The 24921-nt window shown below is 39.7% G+C and overlaps 3 protein-coding genes across 3 annotated transcripts; all 3 read left to right on the top strand.

The window, feature by feature from the left end:
* Nucleotides 1-6238: 6238 nt before the first annotated feature.
* LOC138584349 (chemerin-like receptor 1) lies at nt 6239-8552 on the top strand. Its single transcript, XM_069656558.1, has 2 exons — nt 6239-6270; nt 6781-8552. Exon 2 carries the CDS (start codon nt 6788-6790, stop codon nt 7871-7873), a length of 1086 nt encoding a protein of 361 aa, XP_069512659.1. The 5' UTR covers nt 6239-6270; nt 6781-6787; the 3' UTR covers nt 7874-8552.
* Nucleotides 8553-15365: 6813 nt separating this feature from the next.
* Nucleotides 15366-16678, top strand: LOC138584660 (chemerin-like receptor 1). The gene has a single exon (XM_069656945.1). The coding sequence runs from the start codon at nt 15366-15368 to the stop codon at nt 16485-16487; it is 1122 nt and encodes a 373-aa protein (XP_069513046.1). The 3' UTR covers nt 16488-16678.
* A 2565-nt stretch (nt 16679-19243) lies between these two features.
* LOC138583739 (chemerin-like receptor 1) lies at nt 19244-22581 on the top strand. The gene is made up of 5 exons (XM_069655701.1): nt 19244-19270; nt 19429-19461; nt 19981-20444; nt 20478-20931; nt 22296-22581. Exons 1-5 carry the CDS (start codon nt 19244-19246, stop codon nt 22509-22511), a joined length of 1194 nt encoding a protein of 397 aa, XP_069511802.1. The 3' UTR covers nt 22512-22581.
* The last annotated feature ends 2340 nt before the right edge of the window (nt 22582-24921 follow it).

Genomic DNA, 24921 nt, shown 5'->3' with positions numbered 1-24921 from the left:
ACTCTGCAGAGATAATCATTAAAGGCCTCTCAAAAATACCAATAATGAATAGTCTTATGTGATTAACTTGGTTCTCTGTTCCGTTTTAAATAACATCCTGCAAACTGCTTTCATCCTGGGCATTGACACTGTGTAGCTAAAGCTCTTTCTGAATTGTCCTTTGAATCCTGCCATCTTCATCTTCATTTGTAATGCAAAGTTTTTAGAAGGTATTTAGTTTCACATACAGCCTTAAAGGTGCATCCTCTGCGCAGTGTTAAAGGCTACTTTTCACTTTCACTGGTGCATCAGTTATTTCAAGGTTAAGGCAGGATTGTTGTACTCTATACATTACTCTATACATTAGTATTAGTAATACGAGTTGGAAGCACTTCTTTGGTATGGCATTCTATGGGTTTCTCAGGTGTGGTGAATATACGACCAGATCTTTCTTTCAATCCTCAGCATGATCTCACCTCTCTCACTTTAAACCAGAAGAGCATTTAGATACTTCTGAAACACTTCAGTTTAAAAGAACTTGACAAGACACTCAAATAATCATTGCTAATACTAACACCTCTTTCTGACCTTTTCTTCCATGATGAAATTCTCATGTCACCGCTCCCTGGAGGTACATTTATTATAATCCTCAAGCATAACAGGGCACCAACAATCATGCCCACAGATATTAACTGTCCACGTGAGCAAACAGCCGTGCGATCCAGCAGCAACAATAAGTAAATAAACATTTACAGCCGACCCATCTTTGATGGTCAGCACACAGAACTTTAATTAATATGAGATCCTGTCCGGACCTGACGGCGTGTCTGCAGATTTAAATAATTAATGAGTTAACTGCTGTGCCTCGCTCGAAAATGTTATGTTTTGTTTCTACTCAAAAACAGTCAATACGTTAGCAACAGGCTGTGGAAACTTAAAATAAAAAGTCCAGGCCTACACCAGTCCTAATTTTGTAGGAGACAATTTGTCTTCTGGTTTTGATGAAGAAATAGCAACATGTGGACATGCTGTGGGTTAGTCTGGTGTACACTCTGTTAAATGTGAGACACGCCACGGAGAACACCTGCTCAGACGGAACAGGTGTCCCAGGAGCAGAGATATGCAACAAAAGGCTCCCGCCGAGGTTTGTATATTCCAGCTGTGTTTCACGCCTCTTTTTACGTCACAATGTCGAAAAGACTTCCGCAAAGGATACACCGGCGTATCCTCACTCATAGCTCCTCCGGCAAGCCTCCTCGATCCTCGATCCTCTCTCCTCAAGATGCATTTTATGAATTGAGACATCCTTCAAGATGGCGTGCTGAGATCGATTTCCGGGTCACAGGCAGGAGGACGAGAGGAGCGAGGAGAGGAGGAGGCACAAAATAGAGAAATGAGAAAGGCCTTAGGTGTTTGCAATTGATCCATCGTTGCCCCTGCAGCTTCCTCCTCTTTCAAACCAAATATGAAATAAATAAAGTCTCTTTTACACAAAGCAGCAACACCATACAGTCTATGACTAACACTCAACATCTGTCATTTATTTCAAAAGCCAAATGCTCCACCTAGTGGTCGGAGGTCTAAATACAAAGAAACATGTCCAGAAATAGAGAAGAAAATAGATGTTACACACTTTTCGTTAGGGACTCGTAAATACTTCCACCAGTAAACATTTTCCTTCTTAACGAGGCCCTGATTTGTTTTCATAGCTTTATTAAACAATTAAATTCAAAACAGCAAGGCGCGAAATAACGATGATGTGATATTTTTAATTGTTGAAAAGTAGTGTCAGTATCAGACTCCGCTGTTGTGTTTGCTTTACCTGTTTATTTTTGCAGATTTTGATTCGATAGCTTTCAGAAATGTGTGCCTTCATCATCATTAAAAGGCTGTCATTAAAAGTATGAGGGGGTTATCGGATGAATCTTGTCCGTGTGCTCGTCACGTGACCTCACATATTACAAGATCACAGAGCATCTTCAGAGCACATTTGGTACGCAGCTTTCGTTCACGCGCAGTTTGAGGAGGGTGATTTGTGCTGCATCCTCAACTGAACTTTGACAGAGGTACCGTTGTTTGTGTTGTCATTTGAATGTGTGCGAGAATAATGTGACGAGACTATACAGAAGTCAATGAGACTTCAGCATCAGAAAAAGGCTTTACGAAGAAATTTACAAAGAAAACAAAGACGAACTCTTTTAAATTAAGAATAGGTCAATCGATATGTTTCAGAGCGGGCTGCTTTCTCAAGTGGTCAATGATTTAATGAAAAAAAACACCACCTATCCGCAACCAGCTTATAATTTAAGCCTATACATTAATTGTTCATAGAATATAATAAATATTCTTTATGTGCATTTAATAAAAAAATTTATTTCAAGTGTTGTTGTACATGAATTCATGCTCATAGGCTTTATGCATCCACTTGTTAAATGTAAAGTTATTACCTCATGGAAACTCAGAAAAGCATTTGTCCCAGGAAATAATAACATGGTTCAACTCTATAAGTCGAGGTCAGCCTGGAAGCATTTTTAAAAGGGGCATTTAGACATTTTTGTAACTTTAGTTTCACTGGAAGTCAAGATTAATATTTGGTTCTGCTTTAGATGGTAAAAAAACACATCATATAAAAACATAGTGCAAAGTACTCACAATGATTAATGCATGAAGTAACCCATGATCATGATGGCATCTATGTTAACACTAAGTACCGCTTGGCTCTGAACTTCCTATAAGACTGACAGGTCTGATCCATCTCTGCAGCATCATGTAGGCCTATGGGTCAGTGGGGGGAACTAAACTATAGTTTCAACTGTGGCACAAGTATTCTTACAATATTGATTCACAAAAATGTCACAGTATCAAAAGTAGTGGTTGTTACTGTTTGAGCTCTACAAAATATAAATAAACTACATATGTTATGTTTTCATGACAGGTCTCAGGACAAGAATGGAGAAAACTACCACTGCACCTTCATATCACATCGATACATCTGATAGAAATGACTCATCTTTTGAGCATCACGATGAGTATGCTGATTTAATACAGTCTCTCCGTATTACAACCTTTTTCTTTTTCTGCCTGGCCTTTGTTCTTGGTGTGCTCGTGAACGGAGCGGTTATCTCGGTGACCAGCTTCAAGAAGAACAAAACAGTTAACACAGTTTGGTTCCTCAACCTCGCCGTGGCCGACTCCATGCTGAGCTCCTTGAACATGTTTGCCAGTATCTATATTCTGATGGTGATCAGTGTGGACAGATGTGTGACCAACGTGGCTCTGACTCTCAGCGCTCCGTACTTTGTCTTCATGGACACAGATCTATCAGATGACAATGTAACCATCAACTGCTTCAACAATGTCAACAACTATGTCCTTTCTGATGGGGATGACTAGTCTTTGTATGAGCTGATAATGTTTCGTTTTAAGGCCATGACCATCACCTGCTTCCTCCTGGGATTTGTAGTCCCCTTCACTGTCATTGTCTCCTGTTATGCTGTGATAATCCATCGTCTCAGGAAAAAACCGCACCCTGGCCAGCCAGTATAGTCACACCTTTAAGATCATCGCTGCAGTTATCACCACTTTTTTCCTCTGCTGGGCTCCTTATCACATCTTTAATCTAGTTGGGCTGGCTTATCATGTGACCTATTCTGCAACATTACTCGACGTCATTATCATTGGGATCCCAATAAGCAGAATTCTGGCCTTCATCAACAGCTGCCTGAACCCACTGCTCTATGTGTTTGAGGGCCAAGATTTCAGGGATATTGTCCGTAAATCCTTCCTGAACATGTTGGAGGCTGCTTTCCAGGAATAACATAGGGGGCGTTACAGTAATCTAGTCTGCTGGAGATGAATGCATGGACTAGTTGTTCAAAGTCGGACTGGGACATCTCAGCTAAGAAATGTTTTTTAGATGGTAGAAGGTAGTCTTTGTTATAGCTGTTATGTGGTGCTGGAAGTTGAGATTCCAATCAGTTATGACACCCAGGTTTCTGACATGCTCACTGTGCTGAAGAGGAAGCTCCATGACATGAAGGAAATGGTCAAAAACATGATTTGCCAAAAAGGAGTGCTGTGAATCTGCATTCTCTTCCTCATCAACTGTGTCTCAGTAAACTGAAATTTAATTTCAATTTTCAGATAATCTGTATTTCAGATAATAATAATAATAATAATAATAATAATAATAATACCTTTATTTATGTAGCACCGTTAAAAACAGAATGTTTTCAATGTGCTTTTACAGACAAAGCAAAGGCAGGAGCTGTACAGAATACAAAACAGATTAAAGAACTTTCAACAATGAGGCCAAACAGAGAGGATTCAAGAAATGTCAACAAAAGGCTCGAACTCAGGTCGAACACCAAAGGTCAACGAGAATAAAAGCAAGTAAAAAGACTTCAAGTGACAAAACAGAAACAAAAGCAGTTTGAGCAATAAGCAATACAAATAAAGAGATAAATAAAGAAATAAAAGCAGTGAAAGTGTCATGAGTTATTCTAGGTGTTTAGATATTATTTCCTTGTTTTCCTTGATCACTTTGTCTCTTGTTGTCATGAGTTCTTATTATTTAGTTTTGTTTAAAGTATATTGTGTTCCTGTCGTGGTTTAGTCTGGTCTAGTTGTGCATTCCATTACGAGAATTTCCTGTTTGTATCCCTGCTAGCGTTTGGTTTCTTGTGTTTCCTGTTTTATTTTGTAGTTCTTGCCCCTTGTATGTCATGTCTTGTGTTACTTCCCTTCTTTGTTCTGTTTCCCGCCTTTCAGATTGTGTGCCCTGCCCTCATTGTGTTCACCTTCGTTAATTAGTCTCACCTGTCCCTGATCATCCTGTGTGTATTTAGTCTCTGTGTTCCTACCCTTATGTGCCAGTTCATTGAGTCTATGTCCGTGACCGTCTTTCTGTGAATTTGTTCGTCGTGTGTCTACAATGGATTATCTTGGGGCCTCCCCTGATTTCCTTGGGGCTCCTTGTGTTCCCTTGGATTACCTGTTTCCTGGTTTTAAGTTTTTTTACTCTGCCTTTTGATTTTAGCTTTTTTTTGTCTTTTGTTGGATTTTAGATTCTGTTTTATGTATTTTAACTTTGTTAATTAAATCATAAATCATTAAGTCTGCACCTGGGTCCTCCACCTTTTTGTGAACATTCAAACCGTGACAGAAAGACCATAAGGTTATAAAAATACGATAAAAAGATGACATCACATCAGAGAGATAAAAAGATTGTGATCAATAAAATGAATAAGTCATAAATAAATTAGTAAAGAATAAATAAATACATTTAAATAAAATAAAAGCAGTAAATGATGTTAGGGATATGAACAGATTAATGGATAAAAAGCATTTTCAATATGCATTTAAAACGGTGAACATCACATAAAAGCAAGTGTTTAAAAGTGAGAAGTGAATTAAAAGAAGTCACTGACTCTGCACGCCTTATCTCCTCAGGCAGGTCGTTCCAAAGCCGAGGGGCCCTGACGGCAAAAGCACGGTCACCTTTTATTAGCCAACATTCAGTTTAAAGTTTATTGCAATTCAGTTTCAAACTAATGCGTTCAATTTCAAATGATTTGATTCAAATTCAACTGTTTAAGTTGAACATTTCAAGTTCAAATATAAATCATTCACATTTCTTTTCTGCCGATACATATGTCTGCCCATAGCAGTCCCGGTGTAAACGTATAAAGCTTGTTAGTCGTTATCATGATTGTCATAGACTTGGTCAGTATAGAGACAGCTATTAAACATATAACGTGTTTTACAACATATAATGTGTTTTACTTATCAGGTGTATCTCTGAGTAAGGATGACTTTTCAGAAGAACTTTGACTAAGCATATCAAACAGGATGCTAAGAGGAAGGAACATGCTGCACACACCAGAGACTTGTGCAATTCCTCTGACACTACTATCACTGAAGATCATGTGTGAGGAAAATAAATATTCTCACTTCTTTTGCTCGCAGGTTGCAGTATGTACAAACATGTAGAAACTGTTGATTGTTTGAGTGATATGTTGCTTATTCCATCGGTGAAGAAACATCCTTGTTCTAAAAAATGGAAATACATGTTTTAATTATAATGTACAAACAGTTTTAAGTGTGAGCGCAAACAAGAGGTTTAATAGGCTTCAGTAAAAAAATTAAATTGTGTGCATGCTTCCTGTGGCTCCGCCTCTACTCAGGAGGTCACATGACATCATTTCCTGCACATCAGCCTACATTAATCTGTCAGTTTGATCATTTCTGCAACAAATTCATCCTCAGCTGACTGGAGAGCTTTGAGAAAAGGTAATCTTTGCTGTTTTCTGAATTTAATACTTTTATGAAAGATTTATCAAACGAGGTTGTTAAAAAGAAATATGACAATAAAATCATCTGACCTCTTTGATAAATGAAAATGTACTAATTAAGATGTATTTCAGAAACATTGCTTCTTTTCTGGGTCAATTACTATTTTAAAATGAAAGCAGTACGGCGGACTGTCAAACCTGAACTGGCTGAAACAGAGAAACAAATGTATGAGTGATAATTATGTTGAAGGTAATTGAAGACTTGAAGAGCTGAAAAACATTTATCATACACTTTGTTGGTTTAAAAAGATATGGATCATTTAGTAGGCTGGTCAAAGTAAGATTTCCGTCTGTCAAAGGAACTTTGTATTTTCAGTAATGTCTCTCTGAACAGCATCCTCAGCAGCTTCATTTATTTACATATAAGTCCATTCTATGTATGTTGCAGATTTTACAGACATCTATGTAGTTCAATATAAAGACTACACTTGTTTTCTTTGTGTTGCAGGTCAGTGATGGAGATGACCACTTTGCCCTTAAATCAAACAACAACAAATGCATCGGACATAAATGGCTCTACATCTGATGATAATTATTCTGAGCTGAAACAGTCTCTGAAGATCATGACTCTCATTATTTACTGCCTGGCCTTTGTTCTTGGAGTGCTCGGGAACGGAGTGGTTATCTGGGTGACCGGCTTCAAGATGAAGAAAACAGTTAACACAGTTTGGTTCCTCAACCTCGCCGTGGCCGACTTCCTCTTCACTGCATCTCTGCCCCTGAGTTTGACGAAACTGGCTTTGGATTATCACTGGCCTTTTGGGAAGTTCATGTGCAAACTCAACACCACAATTTACTCTCTGAACATCTTTGCCAGTGTCTATATTCTGGTGGTGATCAGTGTGGACAGATGTGTGGCTGTGGTGTGGGCCGTCTGGGCCCAGAACTACAGAAGTGTGCGAAAGGCGTCCTGTGTGAGTCTGGGTGTTTGGGTGCTGGCTCTGATTCTCAGCTCTCCAGACCTTGTCTTCAGGGACACAGGTCCATCAGATGACAAGGTAACCATCGACTGCTTTGACAACTACACCCTTTCTGTTGTCGATGACGAGTCTATGAATGAGCTGCTAATGTTTCGTTTTAAGGCCATGACCATCACCCGCTTACTCTTGGGATTTGTAGTTCCCTTCACTGTCATCGTCTCCTGTTATGCCGTGATAATCCATCGTCTCAGGAGAAACCGCACCCTGGCCAGGCAGTCCAGTCGGACCTTTAAGATCATCGCTGCAGTTATCACCGCTTTTTTCCTCTGCTGGGCTCCTTTCCACATCTTTAATCTAATTGAGCTGGCTTATTTTGTGAACAATTCTCAAACATTATATATCGTCATCACCATTGGGATCCCAATAACCACCGGTCTGGCCTTCATCAACAGCTGCCTGAACCCACTGCTCTATGTGTTCATGGGCCAAGGTTTCAGGGTTACAGCTTACAAATCCATCCTGGATGTGATGGAGGCTGCTTTCAAGGAGGAGGTCTCTCGCACATCCACCATGAAAAACAGTCAGCGCAATGAGATGTCAACTCTTAATAGTGAGGTATGAGGCTGTCAATGACATGAATAAACAAATACTTCAACCAACAATTGAGTTGGACAAAAATCGAAGTTGATCCATCAAATTTCCTGTCAAAGTTGTTTTTATAAACTGTAAACATGATCCCAGATAGAATCCCTTCTATTACTGGATGGCTGACTAATTGATCAGATGTCAGATTCTTTACCTTTTAATTAGAGCCACAGTATTTACAATTTGATGGAACAAACTGATGGTAATATTGCAAAATTGTGTATAATATTGCAAAATAAGTTTATTGTAAATTAGTTTTAATGCAGGAATAAGTTAATGTAAAATGCCAGGCCCAGTTGCCTCTGGGCCATACTTGTAATCTGACTGCATAATCACGATATGACATGCATGCTATTGTGCTATTAAAGCTACGAGTGTGACGCTCTACATAAGTGTGCTCTTTTTCCCCTTTATGAGTATATTCTAGTCAACTACACTCATCAAGTGGGCAGTGACGTGCGGTGAGGTTCATGGCTGGTGAGGCACTGACTCCATCAGAATCAGATTTACAAATATATGAACCCAACAACAGAGTAGATTATTCACCATTTGACAGCAAGGGCTGGCTCAATTCGTGGCAGCGGCAGCGAGTAGTGGCACTTCCTGCTTCCTGCCTTCCACTCCAGTTGCCGGTGTCTACCTCACGGACACACACACACACACACACACACACACACACTCTAACGTTGTTGCTAGCTCGCTGTCACTTACTCTGCAGCTGCGGAGTAGCATAAACATTTCTGGGCTCACCAGGGCCCCCTACGTTGAGGCAAGAAAACTGCCTGCCTCACCCAGTGCCTATTCACTGCCGTTGTAAGATCGCTGAGCACACTAAACAGGTTACACACATATATTATATACATCAGCTAAACTATGGAAAGCCAGGGGGGCATATATTAAAAGTGTTTGAAAGTGTTTTATTGGCGACATACAGAGAGACAGTAACACGCTCTCATTGCATGGCAGAGCACAGTTTGTGAGGGATTGCGCAATCCAAGGTGAGGCTCAGCTTGCTGCTGCCTCACTGTGCGTCTCTTCCCCGTATTTGAACGGAAATGTGAAAATTCAGCGATTTTTAATAAAAAACGATCCAAATTGTTTAAGTTAAATGGAAAATCAGTTTATAGTTCAAAGCATTTGATAAATATAACCATTTAATTTATCTGTTTATTATATATTTTATTTATGATGACAGGTGAGGCTCTGCCTCCCCTGCCTCTCCTGACCGCACGTCACTGCAAGTGGGTCAGTCATTAGTCAGTTATAATTTAATTTTAACATTTTCATTAAAAAGTCAGTTCAGCAGCTTTTTCATTCTTTGAAATTGTTCTGAAGATAGTCGGCTCAGACTGAGGGGTCACAGATATCTGGAGCACCTTTATAACAATTGCCAAGGCATCTTTAAAGACTGATTATAGGTTAAGCTCAGAATACAGAACATGCCAGTGTAGGTTTTTTCAAAATAATTTGTATTTTTTATAGAGGGCATTACAGAGTATTATGATGCAAATTGTCTCAGTCAATGCTTTACTTGTTGACAAATTTACTTGGACTGCGATCTTAAATCTGTGGAATGCATTTTGGCTCCAATATTCCTCATTCTGCCTATGCTAAGTCTTTCCAACAAATCACAATTATGTTTATGTGGCAAAGGGAGCGTATTTGTAACAAATGGAAGTTTAGCCAGCAACGTCACCTGGGGACTTGCACTCCAGGAAATTTGAGCAAATCCTTGATAGCACACAGACTCGTTACTGATGAGGCAGAGACGTGTAGAATAAGTCAAAATATTTTATTGAAATTAAACAAAGAAAATGTACGAAATAAGAATGGGCTTGAGCTGTAGGGAAGGAATGGGGATGTGAAACAGTAAAAAATAGGTACACTAAAACTGAGCTAAAATGATTAAAAGTTGAGAATTTTTAAAAAGTTTGACCTAAAACGTACAGCTGCCAGTCCCAAAGTAAACTAAACTAAACTGAGGCCACTAGGGGGAGGCAGACTACACTAAGGAGGGTGCAGGGGTGCTACCACATACTCACCGCATTCCTCACAGCAAAATATGGTTCAGCCCATTGGTGTCCCACTGCTCTCAACTCATGCATTTGTGGGGGTACCTCACCACAGGTGCATAGCTTCCTAACAAAGTGTGTCTTAGAGACAAAATGACCTATTACTCAAAAACTAAAGCACGAAACAACTCAATTTACAACAAGTATTTTTAAAGAGATTGAACAATGAATACAAAAGAAAGAGGGGGGCAAAACAGCAGCAGTATTACTCTGTACCTGAAATGAAACACACCTATTAAAATACTAAAGAAAAAAACTAAAGACTGAACATTTTCTTCACCATGCACAACAAAGACAGTCTATTCAGCAACACGACCAAGTGCCACATATAGGTAAGTCTATAACTGAAATAGAGGGCAGAAGTCTCACTCAATATATTGTAAAAAGGGACAAACTGTTTAAAATGTGTATCATCCCAAAGGCCACCAACACAACCTGCCAGGCAGAAGCAAGAGGCCAGCACAGGCCCCAGGTGCATTTTATAAGCAGGCCTGATTAAGGAGTGGGTGGAGGAGGAGTCAGGGAGAGGGCTGCAGAAAGGGCTGCATTCAAAACAACCAAACTGGTGTTTCTTACCACATTTATATGACTCATCTCACCTGAAGATGTAGCATATTCAGTTAAACTGATTATTTGTAAGGAAACAGTTGTGTTGTAACTCAGTGTAACTTTGCGGATGACCTCTGTGGTGAAAGAAAGGATTATGCAAATAATTAAAAACAACTGCAATAGCATGACCTTTCACATTTCTGATTAAAAGCTCGAAAGAGGATGTTGTCCGGAAGGAACATACTGTAGACCTACAGTACACTCGTGCACTTACCCTAATATTAGTTATGAGGATATATAAATGTAACAGTGGTTTGAGAACGTTTTAGAGGTTGATGGTAGATGGGCTCTTGACCACTGCCACTCATTGAATCACCATTTCAGAGGATAGTTATTGCAAATTGCCCATTAAGGTTGTTCTCAAGGGTAGGTATTGCCAGAGAGGTGACTGCAGGACAAACTTTCAGGTTAAGAAAAGACGTGTATCAGCTGCTAAGATTAAAGAGAATTAAAAACACCCCATATCGACCAGTGACTGTCATACCTTTTCTTCGCCTACAGGGAGGTGCCACCAGTTTCCACAGGGTTGTCACCCTTTGAACTGCTATAGTGGCGCCAAGTGAGAGCACCTCTCAACCTTGTGAGAGACTACTGGGAGGATTCAAAGGCTACAGGGGAGAACGTTGTGTCCTATGTGGTGAAGATGAAGGAGCAGTTGGAGAAAATGGCTGCCCTGGCAGAAGAACATGAAATCACTCAAAAGAAAGAGAAGACCTGGTACGACCAGAAGGTCAGGGGGAAAGACCTGGACAGGTGCTGTTGTTGCGAACTGGTACCTCTCAGCCACCAGCCTTAATTCCATGCTTGGTTCGCACCGGGACTTAAATTGGCCTCCCTCTGGTTTCCAAGCCAAGTCCCTATAGAGTGAGCTACCTGTCCACCCCCTACCCATCTACCCCTGTGAGAACTTTCCAGTTTGTGTTGATTTTGGCGCCCCCTGTGGACAAAGCCGTACCTCTTATCTCTTTTTTGTCCTGGTGTATCTGATTTTGTCCTGTACATGCTTAAGTGATTATATCACTCACTTTAAATTTGCCCTGGAAAATGTAAACAAAGGCAGTTAATCACTTCGTCTGACACCTCCCCCCCCCCCCCAGCAAGCAGTTTCAGACATTAAAAATAACAATATAGAAATTATCAATCTTGTCGCTGATGGTCTGGTTTGCTTTTGGAGGTCATATAGAGTAATCAGAAATAATTTCAGTCTGTTTCATAACCAGCGAAAAACTCCTCACAGCAGCTTTAAGTTATGATTATAATTTTCAGCTCAGTGTTTCGTTTGAGGCAGCATTAGTCTAGATTGGACAAGAGGGGCATTTCTAGTGTTAGTTAGCTAGCTAATGGCACACGGATAAATAATGATAAAGCAGACCTGCTCTCATTGCTCTGTGCTCTGATAACGTATCTAATGATAATTATAATAATAACTTTAATGCACCTTTCAAAACCAGATTTAAAAGGTGTTGCACAGGCAGAAATTAAAATACAAGGGGTAAAAAACAAGCAGACAAGATGTTAAAATATGCACAATAAAAATTAAAATTAAAAAAATTAAAAAACAGCACACCAGATAAGAGAAATTCCAAAGTTTGGGGCCTGAACAGCGAAGGCCTGATCACCTTTTGTCACAAAGCAACATTTAGGAATGGACAGAAAGTTCCTGCCAGAGGATCTCAGACAGCGATCAGGCATGTACAAAGTTAAAAGATCACAAACATAAGGTGTGGTCTGATCGTCTATGGCTTTTTATTACGACTGGATTTTAGTGGGACATACAGTTGAGTGTCATCAGCATAATATGAAAGTTGTATTTACTTATCATCTGACCCAGTAGGGGGAGAACCCACCGATTTTAACTGAGAAAGAAGCACGGCAATATTTCAGGAAAAGGGTGTTGGTGTCATGAGTTAATGTTGTTTATCCTGTGTTTTTGATTTGTATTACTTTGTTCAGAACATTTCCTGTTTTCTTTTGTAGTTCTTGCCCCATGTATGTCTTGTGTTGTTGAACTTCCTGCCTTTGTGCCTTTTGCCTTTTCCTACCTGTGTGATTATGTGCCCTGTCCCTATTGTTTTCACCTGCTCCCTCGATTGTCTCACCTGTGCCCGATTAGTCTCATCTCCCCAGTGTATTTAGTCTTTGGCTGTGTCCGAAACCGCATAGTATCATACTAATCATACTAACCGTGATGTCAAATTGAGTATGTAATGCGTTCCCATCTCATAGTATGCAATTTTGTGTATCCGAGAAATGCCCAGATGAATACTAGATCGGCTCGGATGGTTGAGTATGAGACAGGAGCTCACTGGTTGTACTCAACCGCCCCCAAAATGCATTTTGGGGCAAGCTATCCAGCTTCTACAATGGCAGAGATGGACCGGAGATCAGACTGGACATACGTAAAAGGTTAAGTCAAGTGATAAGGAGAAGACGGCTCTGAGTATGATGCGAACGGCATCCTAATAGTCAGGATAGTAGGCAGTATGCAGTACATACTGTTTGAGTATGTAGTAGGCAGTACGTTAGTATGCGGTTTCGGACACAGCATTTGTCTTCCCATGTTCCTACACTAGTTTGTTGTCGTCCATCCAGTAACCTTGTTCCCCGTGTTTCCTGTGTGAATTTTCTTCATGGCTCCGTCTGTGTTTCTCACCTGTTTTACTGGATTTAAGTTGGACCTTTTTTCTCCTCATTTCTGTGTTCGTCATGCTTTACTTTTTTCGCATGAAAAGATGATAAAGCTTTGGTGCAAAGTGCGTAACAAAGTATTTGTACTTCCGCTTTTAAGCAGATATGAGATTAAAGGTGATGCAATACGTTAGTGTGCTCCTGTCACTCCTGCATTTCTCAGAGAATTCAATTAAGCACTGTTTCATCACACTTCACACATGATGTATGGAGGTCGTCCAGTTACCTGGTTCAGTGCTTTTCAGATGGTTATGTATCAAATGCAAAGCAGAAATTTACAAACAGAAGGCAATAATCCATTTTGCAGTGTAACAGTTCAAGTAATGCTCTGTCCTATAGGTCACATGCCTCCAGACTTCAGGGTCAGTAAGGCTAGTTAATTTGTTTTATAGATTTTAACAGTTTTTTTTTTTACCAACTTTACATTCATAGACTTTAGTGACTTACAGCACAACTGGAATTATTCATAAGAAGCACTGACAATAATTTAGCTAAATCACCTTTTACAAACAGGTAATTGGAAGAAGCAAATAGTTCTGAGTAACAATTATGTGTAATGTCTTCAGATACTATAAGATATTTCCTAAAGGAGTTAGATTTACATTATTATTCAACTCAACAACAGTAAAAAAGTGTCCAAAGGCTCAATTATTCTCCATTCACCCTCCAGCATTGTGACTCAGGTGCATCTTAAAAAGCAGCAAACATCAGAAGCAAAGAGAGATAAGCACTTATCTTTAACTCGCCACAGACAGGAAATCTGTTTAACAGGAAGGAACATACAGATAACTGACTCCTTCTGAAGTAAGCTGTTAATTATAGTAGGCTAAAAAGGCTTAGGTTTGAAAAATGTAATTATATAATGGATCTAAATAGATTTTGTAATGTTTATGTGTAAAGCTTTCAAATGGAAAGTGGAAGCCCACTCTTTTATTAACTACTCAACAAACATCACTTCACACAATGGCAAATGCTGCTGTGACTGTAATGTGGTGCAGAGTGAAGAAAGGGGGCATTTAAACTTGTAGTCTTTATGTTCATACATCAATTAAAACAGTCAATGCAGAGCAATTACACTTCAGGAAACATGAGCACTACTCACATGGGGATAAACACATTATGCAGCTCAGGTCCACATTCAGGCAGTCTTCAAACAGGACCCATGTTCTAGGGGGGAGATGTTTCAGGATGTAGTTCAAAGAAACATGTCCAGAAATAGAAAAGAAAATAGATGTTACACACTTTTCTTGAGGGACTTGGACCCATGATTTAAGTATTTCGTAAATACTTCCACCAGTAAACATTTTCCTTCTAAACGAGGCCCTGATTTGTTTTCATAGCTTTATTAAACAATTAAATTCAAAACAGCAAGGTGCGAAGTAACGATGATGTGATATTTTTAATTGTTGAAAAGTAGTGTCAGTATCAGACTCCGCTGTCATTAAAAGTATGAGGGGGTTATCGGATGAATCTTGTCCGTGTGCTCGTCACGTGACCTCACATATTACAAGATCACAGAGCATCTTGTACATTTGGCACGCAGCTTTCGTTCACGCGCAGTTTGAGGAGGGTGATTTGTGCTGCGGACACATCCTCAACTGAACTTTGACAGAGGTACCGTTGTTTGTGTTGTCATTTGAATGTGTGCGAGAATAATGTGACGAGACTATACAGAAGTCAATGAGACTTCAGCATCAGAAAAAGGCTTTACGAAGAAATTTACAAAGAAAACAAAGACGAACTCTTTTAAATTAAGAATAGGTCAATCGATATGTTTCAGAGCGGGCTGCTTTCTCAAGTGGTCAATGATTTAATGAAAAAAAAGCCTATACATTAATTTTTCATAGAATATAATAAATATTCTTTATATGCATTTAATCACATTTTTTATTTCAAGTGTTGTTCGTACATGAATTCATGCTCATAGGCTTTATGCATCCACTTGTTAAATGTAAAGTTATTACCTCATGGAAACTCAGAAAAGCATTTGTCTCAGAAAAATGTCACAGTATCAAAAGTAGTGGTTGTTACTGTTTGAGCTCTACAAAATATAGATAAACTACATATGTTATGTTTTCATGACAGGTCTCAGGACAAGAATGGAGAAAACTACCACTGCACCTTCATATCACATCAATACATCTGATGGATCTGATAGAAATGACTCATCTGATGAGTATTACTATTACGATGATTATGCTGAGCTGAGACGGTCTCTGAAGATCATGTCTCTTTTTTTTTACTGCCTGGTCTTTGTTCTTGGAGTGCTCGGGAACGGAGTGGTTATCTGGGTGACCAGCTTCAAGATAGAGAAAACAGTTAACACAGTTTGGTTCCTCAACCTCGCCGTGGCCGACTTCTTCTTCACTGCACTCCTGTCCGTACACGTGATTAAACTGGCTTTGGATTTTCACTGGCCTTTTGGGAAGTTCATGTGCAAACTCAACACCACACTGATCGACTTGAACATGTTTGCCAGTATCTATATTCTGGTGGTGATCAGTGTGGACAGATGTGTGGCTGTGGTGTGGCCCGTCTGGGCCAGGAACCACAGGAGTGTGCGTAAGGCGTACTGTGTGAGTCTGGGTGTTTGGGTGCTGGCTCTGATTCTCAGCGCTCCGTACTTTGTCTTCAGGGACACTGCACCAGCCTTTAGAAATGAAGAGGTCATCAACTGTTTCAACAACTATGCCCTTTCTGATGTCTATGATGAGTCTGTGTATGAGTTGGTAATATTTCGTTTTAAGGCCATGACCATCACCCTCTTCCTCCTGGGATTTGTAGTCCCCTTCACTGTCATTGTCTCCTGTTATGCTGTGATAATCCATCGTCTCAGGAGAAACCACACCCTGGCCAGGCAGTCCAGTCGGACCTTTAAGATCATTGCTGCAGTTATCACCACTTTTTTCCTCTGCTGGGCTCCTTATCACATTTTTAAACTAATTGAGCTGGCTCATTACATGACCAGTTTTGCAAGTCAGACTTTAGACTACGTCACCACCATTGGGATCCCTATAACCACCAGTCTGGCCTTCATCAACAGCTGCCTGAACCCACTGCTCTATGTGTTTGTGGGCCAAGATTTCAGGGATATTGTCCGTAAATCCTTCCTGAACATGTTGGAGGCTGCTTTCCAGGAAGAGGAGTCTGACTCTCACACTGACACAAACCCAGTGAACACCAGTCAGAGCCAAATGAGGTCAATGGATACTGAGCTGTAGAACATGAAGAAACAAATACTGAAACTGTACATAGCATATTATTTGGACACAAATTATTATTTTTTACTTTTGTTGTTTGTTTGTTTTGAGACATTTAGTTTACTGTGGAAACACACAATGAAAAAACACCAATTATCACATTTTAGGAGACAGAGTCAGTGAAATGTCATTTTTGCCTGAAAAACCACATATGTGATCAATCAGTTATAAAATTGTTTGCCTTTAAATTCCTGTCAATCGACTTATCAGTTGAATAAACAGCACAGCACATTTTGTCTGTGTATTGTATATGTTTGGTAGATGTTGCATGTGTTCATAAAACACAATCCTTCCTCTGTATAAAAGCTTATTCTAAATGTTAAAGTGTTTTTGTTGTTTCATAAATAAAATTGATGATGACTGTAATGTAGTTCTTGTTTTTATACCATTATCATCCTTATTGAAATATTATACAAAGATCCCTTTTTTCCACTCATGATTTCCCTCTTATAGTCACCACACGACTTTACTGCGTGGTCACTTTTCATCTTTATAATCGCTCTGTAAAGGTGCAGAAAGAGGGTCATGTGTTATCTGATGCCTATTAATAAACCATGATAAAAAAAACAACTAATACCAATCCTATGGGCACAAATATGTGTCAGTAGAAACTGAATTTGAATTATTTATATGTGAATTTTAATTGCTCAACTTGAATAGTTGAATTAAACATCTGAATTTGAATCACATCATTTTAAATTGAATGTATTAGTTTGAAACTGAAGGTTGGCTAATAACCTGAAATACAGATTATCTGAGACACAGTTGATGAGGAATCGCATGCAGATTCACAGCACCCCTTTTTGGCCAATCATGTTTTTGACCATTTCCTTCACTTCTGTGTCTGCCCATACCAATCCTGGGATATATTTATATATCTTGTTAGTCGTTCTCATTTTTATCATAGACTTGGTCAGTATAGAGACAGCCGTTAAACATATAACCTGCATCTGTGCTTTGGCATGTACTGTATTTCATGATGCGTTTTACTTATCAGGTGTATCTCTGAGTAAGGATGTCTTTTCAGAAGAACTTTGATTAAGCATATCAAACAGGATGCTAAGAGGAAGGAACATGCTGCACACACCAGAGACTTGTGCAATTGCTCTGACACTACTATCACTGAAGATCATGCGTGAGAAAAAGAAATATTCTAACTTCACATCTGTTTTGCTCGCAGGTTGCAGTATGTACAAATATGTAGAAACAGTTGATTGTTTGAGTGATATGTTGCTTATTCCATCAGTGAAGAAACATCCTTGTTTCTGTCATGAGTTTCTAGTTTAGTACTGGTTTTGTCTTGTATTTCGGTGTTCAGTTATTTTTTCTTGTTTTACCTTGTCACTTTGTCTATTGTCATGACTTCTCATCGTTTAGTTTTGTATTTAGTTTATTCTGTGTTCTTGTCAGTATTTAGTCTTGTTTAGTTAAGTATTTCACTTGTGTCTCTTTGGTTCGATCATTTCCTGTTTTACTTTGTCACCTTGTCTTTCGTGTTGGTCCACTTCCTGCCTTTGTGTTTCCCGCTTGTTTGACTATGTGCCCTGCCCTGATTGTTTTCACCTGCCCCTTGATTGTCTCACCTGTGTCTGATTAGCCTCACCTCCTAAGTTTATTTAGTCTTTGTGCTCCCTTGTCTCGGTGCGGGTTCATTGTCATTGTCTGTGAAAACCCTAGGTATGTCTTCCTGTGTTTGCCTGTGTATTATTTGGGATTTTTGATTACCCAGCTCCTTGTGTTATCTCCTGTTTTTGTTGGATTTTCAGTTGGACTTTTGTTCTTATTAAATCATATCAGTCTGCATCTGGGTCCTCACCTTTTTGTGAACAATGAACCGTGACAGTTTCAAACATCATTAGCCGTTGTTTGCAATTGATCCATCGTTGCCCCTGCAGCTTCCTGTTTTTTCCAACCAAATAGGAAATAATAATAATAATAATAAATAAAAGGTGCAAACAAAAACAAAACGCTGGTTGTTTCGTCTTTTTTACACAAAGCAGCAACACCTCAGTATACAGTCTATGAATAACACTCAACATCTGTCATTTATTTCAAAAGCCAAATGCTCCACCTAGTGGTCGGAGGTCTGAATACAAAGAAGCGTGTCCAGAAATAGAGAAGAAAATAGATGTTACGCACTTTTCGTTAGGGACTCGTAAATACTTCCACCAGTTAACATTTTCCTTCTTAACGAGGCCCTGATTTGTTTTCATAGCTTTATTAAACAATTAAATTCAAAACAGCAAGGCGCGAAATAACGATGATGTGATATTTTTAATGGTTGAAAAGTAGTGTCCGTATCAGACTCCGCTGTTGTGTTTGCTTTACCTGTTTATTTTTGCAGATTTTAATTCGATAGCTTTCAGAAATGTGTGCCTTCATCGTCATTAAAAGTATGAGGGGGTTATCGGATGAATCTTGTCCGTGTGCTCGTCACGTGACCTCACATATTACAAGATCACAGAGCATCTTGTACATTTGGCACGCAGCTTTCGTTCACGCGCAGTTTGAGGAGGGTGATTTGTGCTGCGGACACATCCTCAACTGAACTTTGGCAGAGGTACCGTTGTTTGTGTTGTTATTTGAATGTGTGCGAGAATAATGTGACGAGACTATACAGAAGTCAATGAGACTTCAGCATCAGAAAACGGCTTTACGAAGAAATTTACAAAGAAAACAAAGACGAACTCTTTTAAATTAAGAATAGGTCAATCGATATGTTTCAGAGCGGGCTGCTTTCTCAAGTGGTCAATGATTTAATGAAAAAAAACACCACCTATCCGCAACCAGCTTATAATTTAAGCCTATACATTAATTGTTCATAAAATATAATAAATATTCTTTATGTGCATTTAATTACATTTTATTTCAAGTGTTCTTGTACATGAATTCATACTCATAGGCTTTATGCATCCGCTTGTTAATTGTAAAGTTATTACCTCATGGAAACTCAGAAAAGCATTTGTCCCAGGAAATAATAACATGGTTCAACTCTATAAGTCGAGGTCAGCCTGGAAGCATTTTTAAAAGGGGCATTTAGACATTTTTGTAACTTTAGTTTCACTGGAAGTCAAGATTAATATTTGGTTCGGCTTTAGATGGTACAAAACACATCATATAAAAACATAGTGCCCATGGGTCAGTTGGGGGAACTAAACTATAGTTTCAACTGTGGCACAAGTATTCTTACAATATTGATTCAGAAAAATGTCACAGTATCAAAAGTAGTGGTTGTTACTGTTTGAGCTCTACAAAATATAGATAAACTACATATGTTATGTTTTCATGACAGGTCTCAGGACAAGAATGGAGAAAACTACCACTGCACCTTCATATCACATCAATACATCTGATGGATCTGATAGAAATGACTCATCTGATGAGTATTACTATTACGATGATTATGCTGAGCTGAGACGGTCTCTCCATATCATGTCTCTTTTTTTTTTACTGCCTGGTCTTTGTTCTTGGAGTGCTCGGGAACGGAGCGGTTATCTGGGTGACCGGCTTCAAGATGAAGAAAACAGTTAACACAGTTTGGTTCCTCAACCTCGCCGTGGCCGACTTCTTCTTCACTGCATCTCTGCCCCTGAGTGTGACATACAAAGCCATGGATTTTCACTGGCCTTTCGGGAAGTTCATGTGCAAAGTCAACACCACAATTTACTCTCTGAACATGTTTGCCAGTGTCTATATTCTGGTGGTGATCAGTGTGGACAGATGTGTGGCTGTGGTGTGGCCCGTCTGGGCCCAGAACTACAGAAGTGTGCGAAAGGCGTCCTGTGTGAGTCTGGGTGTTTGGGTGCTGGCTCTGATTCTCAGCGCTCCGTACTTTGTCTTCAGGGACACAGATCTATCAGATGACAAGGTAACCATCAACTGCTTCGACAACTATACCCTTCCTGATGTCGATGACGAGTCTATGAATGAGCTGCGAATGTTTCGTTTTAGGGCCATGACCATCACCCGCTTACTCTTGGGATTTGTAGTTCCCTTCACTGTCATTGTCTCCTGTTATGCTGTGATAATCCATCGTCTCAGGAGAAACCGCACCCTGGCCAGGCAGTCCAGTCGGACCTTTAAGATCATCGCTGCAGTTATCACCGCTTTTTTCCTCTGCTGGGCTCCTTATTACATCTTTAATCTAATTGAGCTGGCTTATTTTGTGACCTATTCTCAAACATTATATATTGTCATCACCATTGGGACCCCAATAACCACCGGTCTGGCCTTCATCAACAGCTGCCTGAACCCACTGCTCTATGTGTTCATGGGCCAAGGTTTCAGGGTTACAGCTTACAAATCCATCCTGGATGTGATGGAGGCTGCTTTCAAGGAGGAGGTCTCTCGCACATCCACCATGAAAAACAGTCAGCGCAATGAGATGTCAACTCTTAATAGTGAGGTATGAGGCTGTCAATGACATGAATAAACAAATACTTCAACCAACAATTGAGTTGGACAAAAATCGAAGTTGATCCATCAAATTTCCTGTCAAAGTTGTTTTTATAAACTGTAAACATGATCCCAGATAGAATCCCTTCTATTACTGGATGGCTGACTAATTGATCAGATGTCAGATTCTTTACCTTTTAATTAGAGCCACAGTATTTACAATTTGATGGAACAAACTGATGGTAATATTGCAAAATTGTGTATAATATTGCAAAATAAGTTCATTGTAAATTAGTTTTAATGCAGGAAAAAGTTAATGTAAAATGCCAGGCCCAGTTGCCTCTGGGCCATACTTGTAATCTGACTGCATAATCACAATATGACATGCATGCTATTGTGCTATTAAAGCTACGAGTGTGACGCTCTACATAAGTGTGCTCTTTTTCCCCTTTATGAGTATATTCTAGTCAACTACACTCATCAAGTGGGTCAGTCATTAGTCAGTTACAATTTCATTTTAACATTTTCATTAAAAAGTCAGTTCAGCAGCTTTTTCATTCTTTGAAATTGTTCTGAAGATAGTCGGCTCAAAAATTTACTTTGACTGCGATCTTAAATCTGTGTAATGCATTTTGGCTCCAATATTCCTCATTCTGCCTATCCTAAGTCTTGATGGAAGGAAGATTGAAGTTTAACCAGCAACGTCACCTGGGGACTTGCACTCCAGGAAATTTGAGCAAATCCTTGATAGCACACAGACTCGTTACTGATGAGGCAGAGACGTGTAGAATAAGTCAAAATATTTTATTGAAATTAAACAAAGAAAATGTACGAAATAAGAATGGGCTTGAGCTGTAGGGAAGGAATGGGGATGTGAAACAGTAAAAAAATAGGTACACTAAAACTGAGCTAAAATGATAACAATTAAAAGTTGAGAATTTTTAAAAAGTTTGACCTAAAACGTACAGCTGCCAGTCCCAAAGTAAACTAAACTAAACTGAGGCCACTAGGGGGAGGCAGACTACACTAAGGAGGGTGCAGGGGTGCTACCACATACTCACCGCATTCCTCACAGCAAAATATGGTTCAGCCCATTGGTGTCCCACTGCTCTCAACTCATGCATTTGTGGGGGTTCCTCACCACAGGTGCATAGCTTCCTAACAAAGTGTCTCTTAGAGACAAAATGACCTATTACTCAAAAACTAAAGCACGAAACAACTCAATTTACAACAAGTATTTTTAAAGAGATTGAACAATGAATACAAAAGAAAGAGGGGGGCAAAACAGCAGCAGTATTACTCTGTACCTGAAATGAAACACACCTATTAAAATACTAAAGAAAAAAACTAAAGACTGAACATTTTCTTCACCAGGCACAACAAAGACAGTCTATTCAGCAACACGACCAAGGGCCAGGTAAAGGTAAGTCTATAACTGAAATAGAGGGCAGAAGTCTCACTCAATATATTGTAAAAAGGGACAAACTGTTTAAAATGTGTATCATCCCAAAGGCCACCAACACAACCTGCCAGGCAGAAGCAAGAGGCCAGCACAGGCCCCAGGTGCATTTTATAAGCAGGCCTGATTAAGGAGTGGGTGGAGGAGGAGTCAGGGAGAGGGCTGCAGAAAGGGCTGCATTCAAAACAACCAAACTGGTGTTTCTTACCACATTTATATGACTCATCTCACCTGAAGATGTAGCATATTCAGTTAAACTGATTATTTGTAAGGAAACAGTTGTGTTGTAACTCAGTGTAACTTTGCGGATGACCTCTGTGGTGAAAGAAAGGATTATGCAAATAATTAAAAACAACTGCAATAGCATGACCTTTCACATTTCTGATTAAAAGCTCGAAAGAGGATGTTGTCCGGAAGGAACATACTGTAGACCTACAGTACACTCGTGCACTTACCCTAATATTAGTTATGAGGATATATAAATGTAACAGTGGTTTGAGAACGTTTTAGAGGTTGATGGTAGATGGGCTCTTGACCACTGCCACTCATTGAATCACCATTTCAGAGGATAATTATTGCAAATTGCCCATTAAGGTTGTTCTCAAGGGTAGGTATTGCCAGAGAGGTGACTGCAGGACAAACTTTCAGGTTAAGAAAAGACGTGTATCAGCTGCTAAGATTAAAGAGAATTAAAAACACCCCCTATCGACCAGTGACTGTCATACCTTTTCTTCGCCTACAGGGAGGTGCCACCAGTTTCCACAGGGTTGTCACCCTTTGAACTGCTATAGTGGCGCCAAGTGAGAGGACCTCTCAACCTTGTGAGAGACTACTGGGAGGATCCAAAGACTACAGGGGAGAACGTTGTGTCCTATGTGGTGAAGATGAAGGAGCAGTTGGAGAAAATGGCTGCCCTGGCAGAAGAACATGAAATCACTCAAAACAAAGAGAAGACCTGGTACGACCAGAAGGTCAGGGGGAAAGACCTGGACAGGTGCTGTTGTTGCGAACTGGTACCTCTCAGCCACCAGCCTTAATTCCATGCTTGGTTCGCACCGGGACTTAAATTGGCCACCCTCTGGTTTCCAAGCCAAGTCCCTATAGAGTGAGCTACCTGTCCACCCCCTACCCATCTACCCCTGTGAGAACTTTCCAGTTTGTGTTGATTTTGGCGCCCCCTGTGGACAAAGCCGTACCTCTTATCTCTTTTTTGTCCTGATGTATCTGATTTTGTCCTGTACATGCTTAAGTGATTATATCACTCACTTTAAATTTGCCCTGGAAAATGTAAACAAAGGCAGTTAATCACTTCGTCTGACACCTCCCCCCCCCCCCCCAGCAAGCAGTTTCAGACATTAAAAATAACAATATAGAAATTATCAATCTTGTCGCTGATGGTCTGGTTTGCTTTTGGAGGTCATATAGAGTAATCAGAAATAATTTCAGTCTGTTTCATAACCAGTGAAAAACTCCTCACAGCAGCTTTAAGTTATGATTATAATTTTCAGCTCAGTGTTTCGTTTGAGGCAGCATTAGTCTAGATTGGACAAGAGGGGCATTTCTAGTGTTAGTTAGCTAGCTAATGGCACACGGATAAATAATGATAAAGCAGACCTGCTCTCATTGCTCTGTGCTCTGATAACGTGTCTAATGATAATTATAATAATAACTTTAATGCACCTTTCAAAACCAGATTTACAAGGTGTTGCACAGGCAGAAATTAAAATACAAGGGGTAAAAAACAAGCAGACAAGATGTTAAAATATGCACAATAAAAATTAAAATTAAAAAAATTAAAAAACAGCACACCAGATAAGAGAAATTCCAACGTTTGGGGCCTGAACAGCGAAGGCCTGATCACCTTTCGTCACAAAGCAACATTTAGGAATGGACAGAAAGTTCCTGCCAGAGGATCTCAGACAGCGATCAGGCATGTACAAAGTTAAAAGATCACAAACATAAGGTGTGGTCTGATCGTCTATGGCTTTTTATTACGACTGGATTTTAGTGGGACATACAGTTGAGTGTCATCAGCATAATATGAAAGTTGTATTTACTTATCATCTGACCCAGTAGGAGCAAGTAGATGGACAATAACAGAGGATCTAGAATGGAACCCTGTGGAACCCCGCAGGTGAGGGGGAGAACCCACCGATTTTAACTGAGAAAGAAGCACGGCAATATTTCAGGAAAAGGGTGTTGGTGTTGTTTATCCTGTGTTTTTGATTTGTATTACTTTGTTCAGAACATTTCCTGTTTTCTTTTGTAGTTCTTGCCCCATGTATGTCTTGTGTTGTTGAACTTCCTGCCTTTGTGCCTTTTGCCTTTTCCTGCCTGTGTGATTATGTGCCCTGTCCCTATTGTTTTCACCTGCTCCCTCGATTGTCTCACCTGTGCCCGATTAGTCTCATCTCCCCAGTGTATTTAGTCTTTGGCTGTGTCCGAAACCGCATAGTATCATACTAATCATACTAACCGTGACGTCAAATTGAGTATGTAATGCGTTCCCATCTCATAGTATGCAATTTTTGTGTATCCGAG

Source organism: Semicossyphus pulcher, unplaced genomic scaffold (assembly GCF_022749685.1).
Source record: "Semicossyphus pulcher isolate SPU_LCO1_2020_fin unplaced genomic scaffold, fSemPul1.0.p SCAF_9, whole genome shotgun sequence".
In the NCBI taxonomy this organism is placed as follows: Eukaryota; Metazoa; Chordata; class Actinopteri; order Labriformes; family Labridae; genus Semicossyphus; species Semicossyphus pulcher.
This window is presented reverse-complemented; position numbering and strand designations above follow the sequence as displayed.

Bases quoted from the DNA above. Each gene is read 5' to 3' on its own strand.
- LOC138584660 (XM_069656945.1), top strand. From the start codon at position 15,366: ATGGAGAAAACTACCACTGCACCTTCATATCACATCAATACATCTGAT.
- LOC138584349 (XM_069656558.1), top strand. From the start codon at position 6,788: ATGGAGATGACCACTTTGCCCTTAAATCAAACAACAACAAATGCATCG.
- LOC138583739 (XM_069655701.1), top strand. From the start codon at position 19,244: ATGTTTCAGAGCGGGCTGCTTTCTCAA. The intron at 19,271-19,428 runs GTGGTCAATGAT...TCATACTCATAG, and splicing joins AGAGCGGGCTGCTTTCTCAA to GCTTTATGCATCCGCTTGTT. The intron at 20,932-22,295 runs GTATGAGGCTGT...TTTCTTCACCAG, and splicing joins TGTCAACTCTTAATAGTGAG to GCACAACAAAGACAGTCTAT.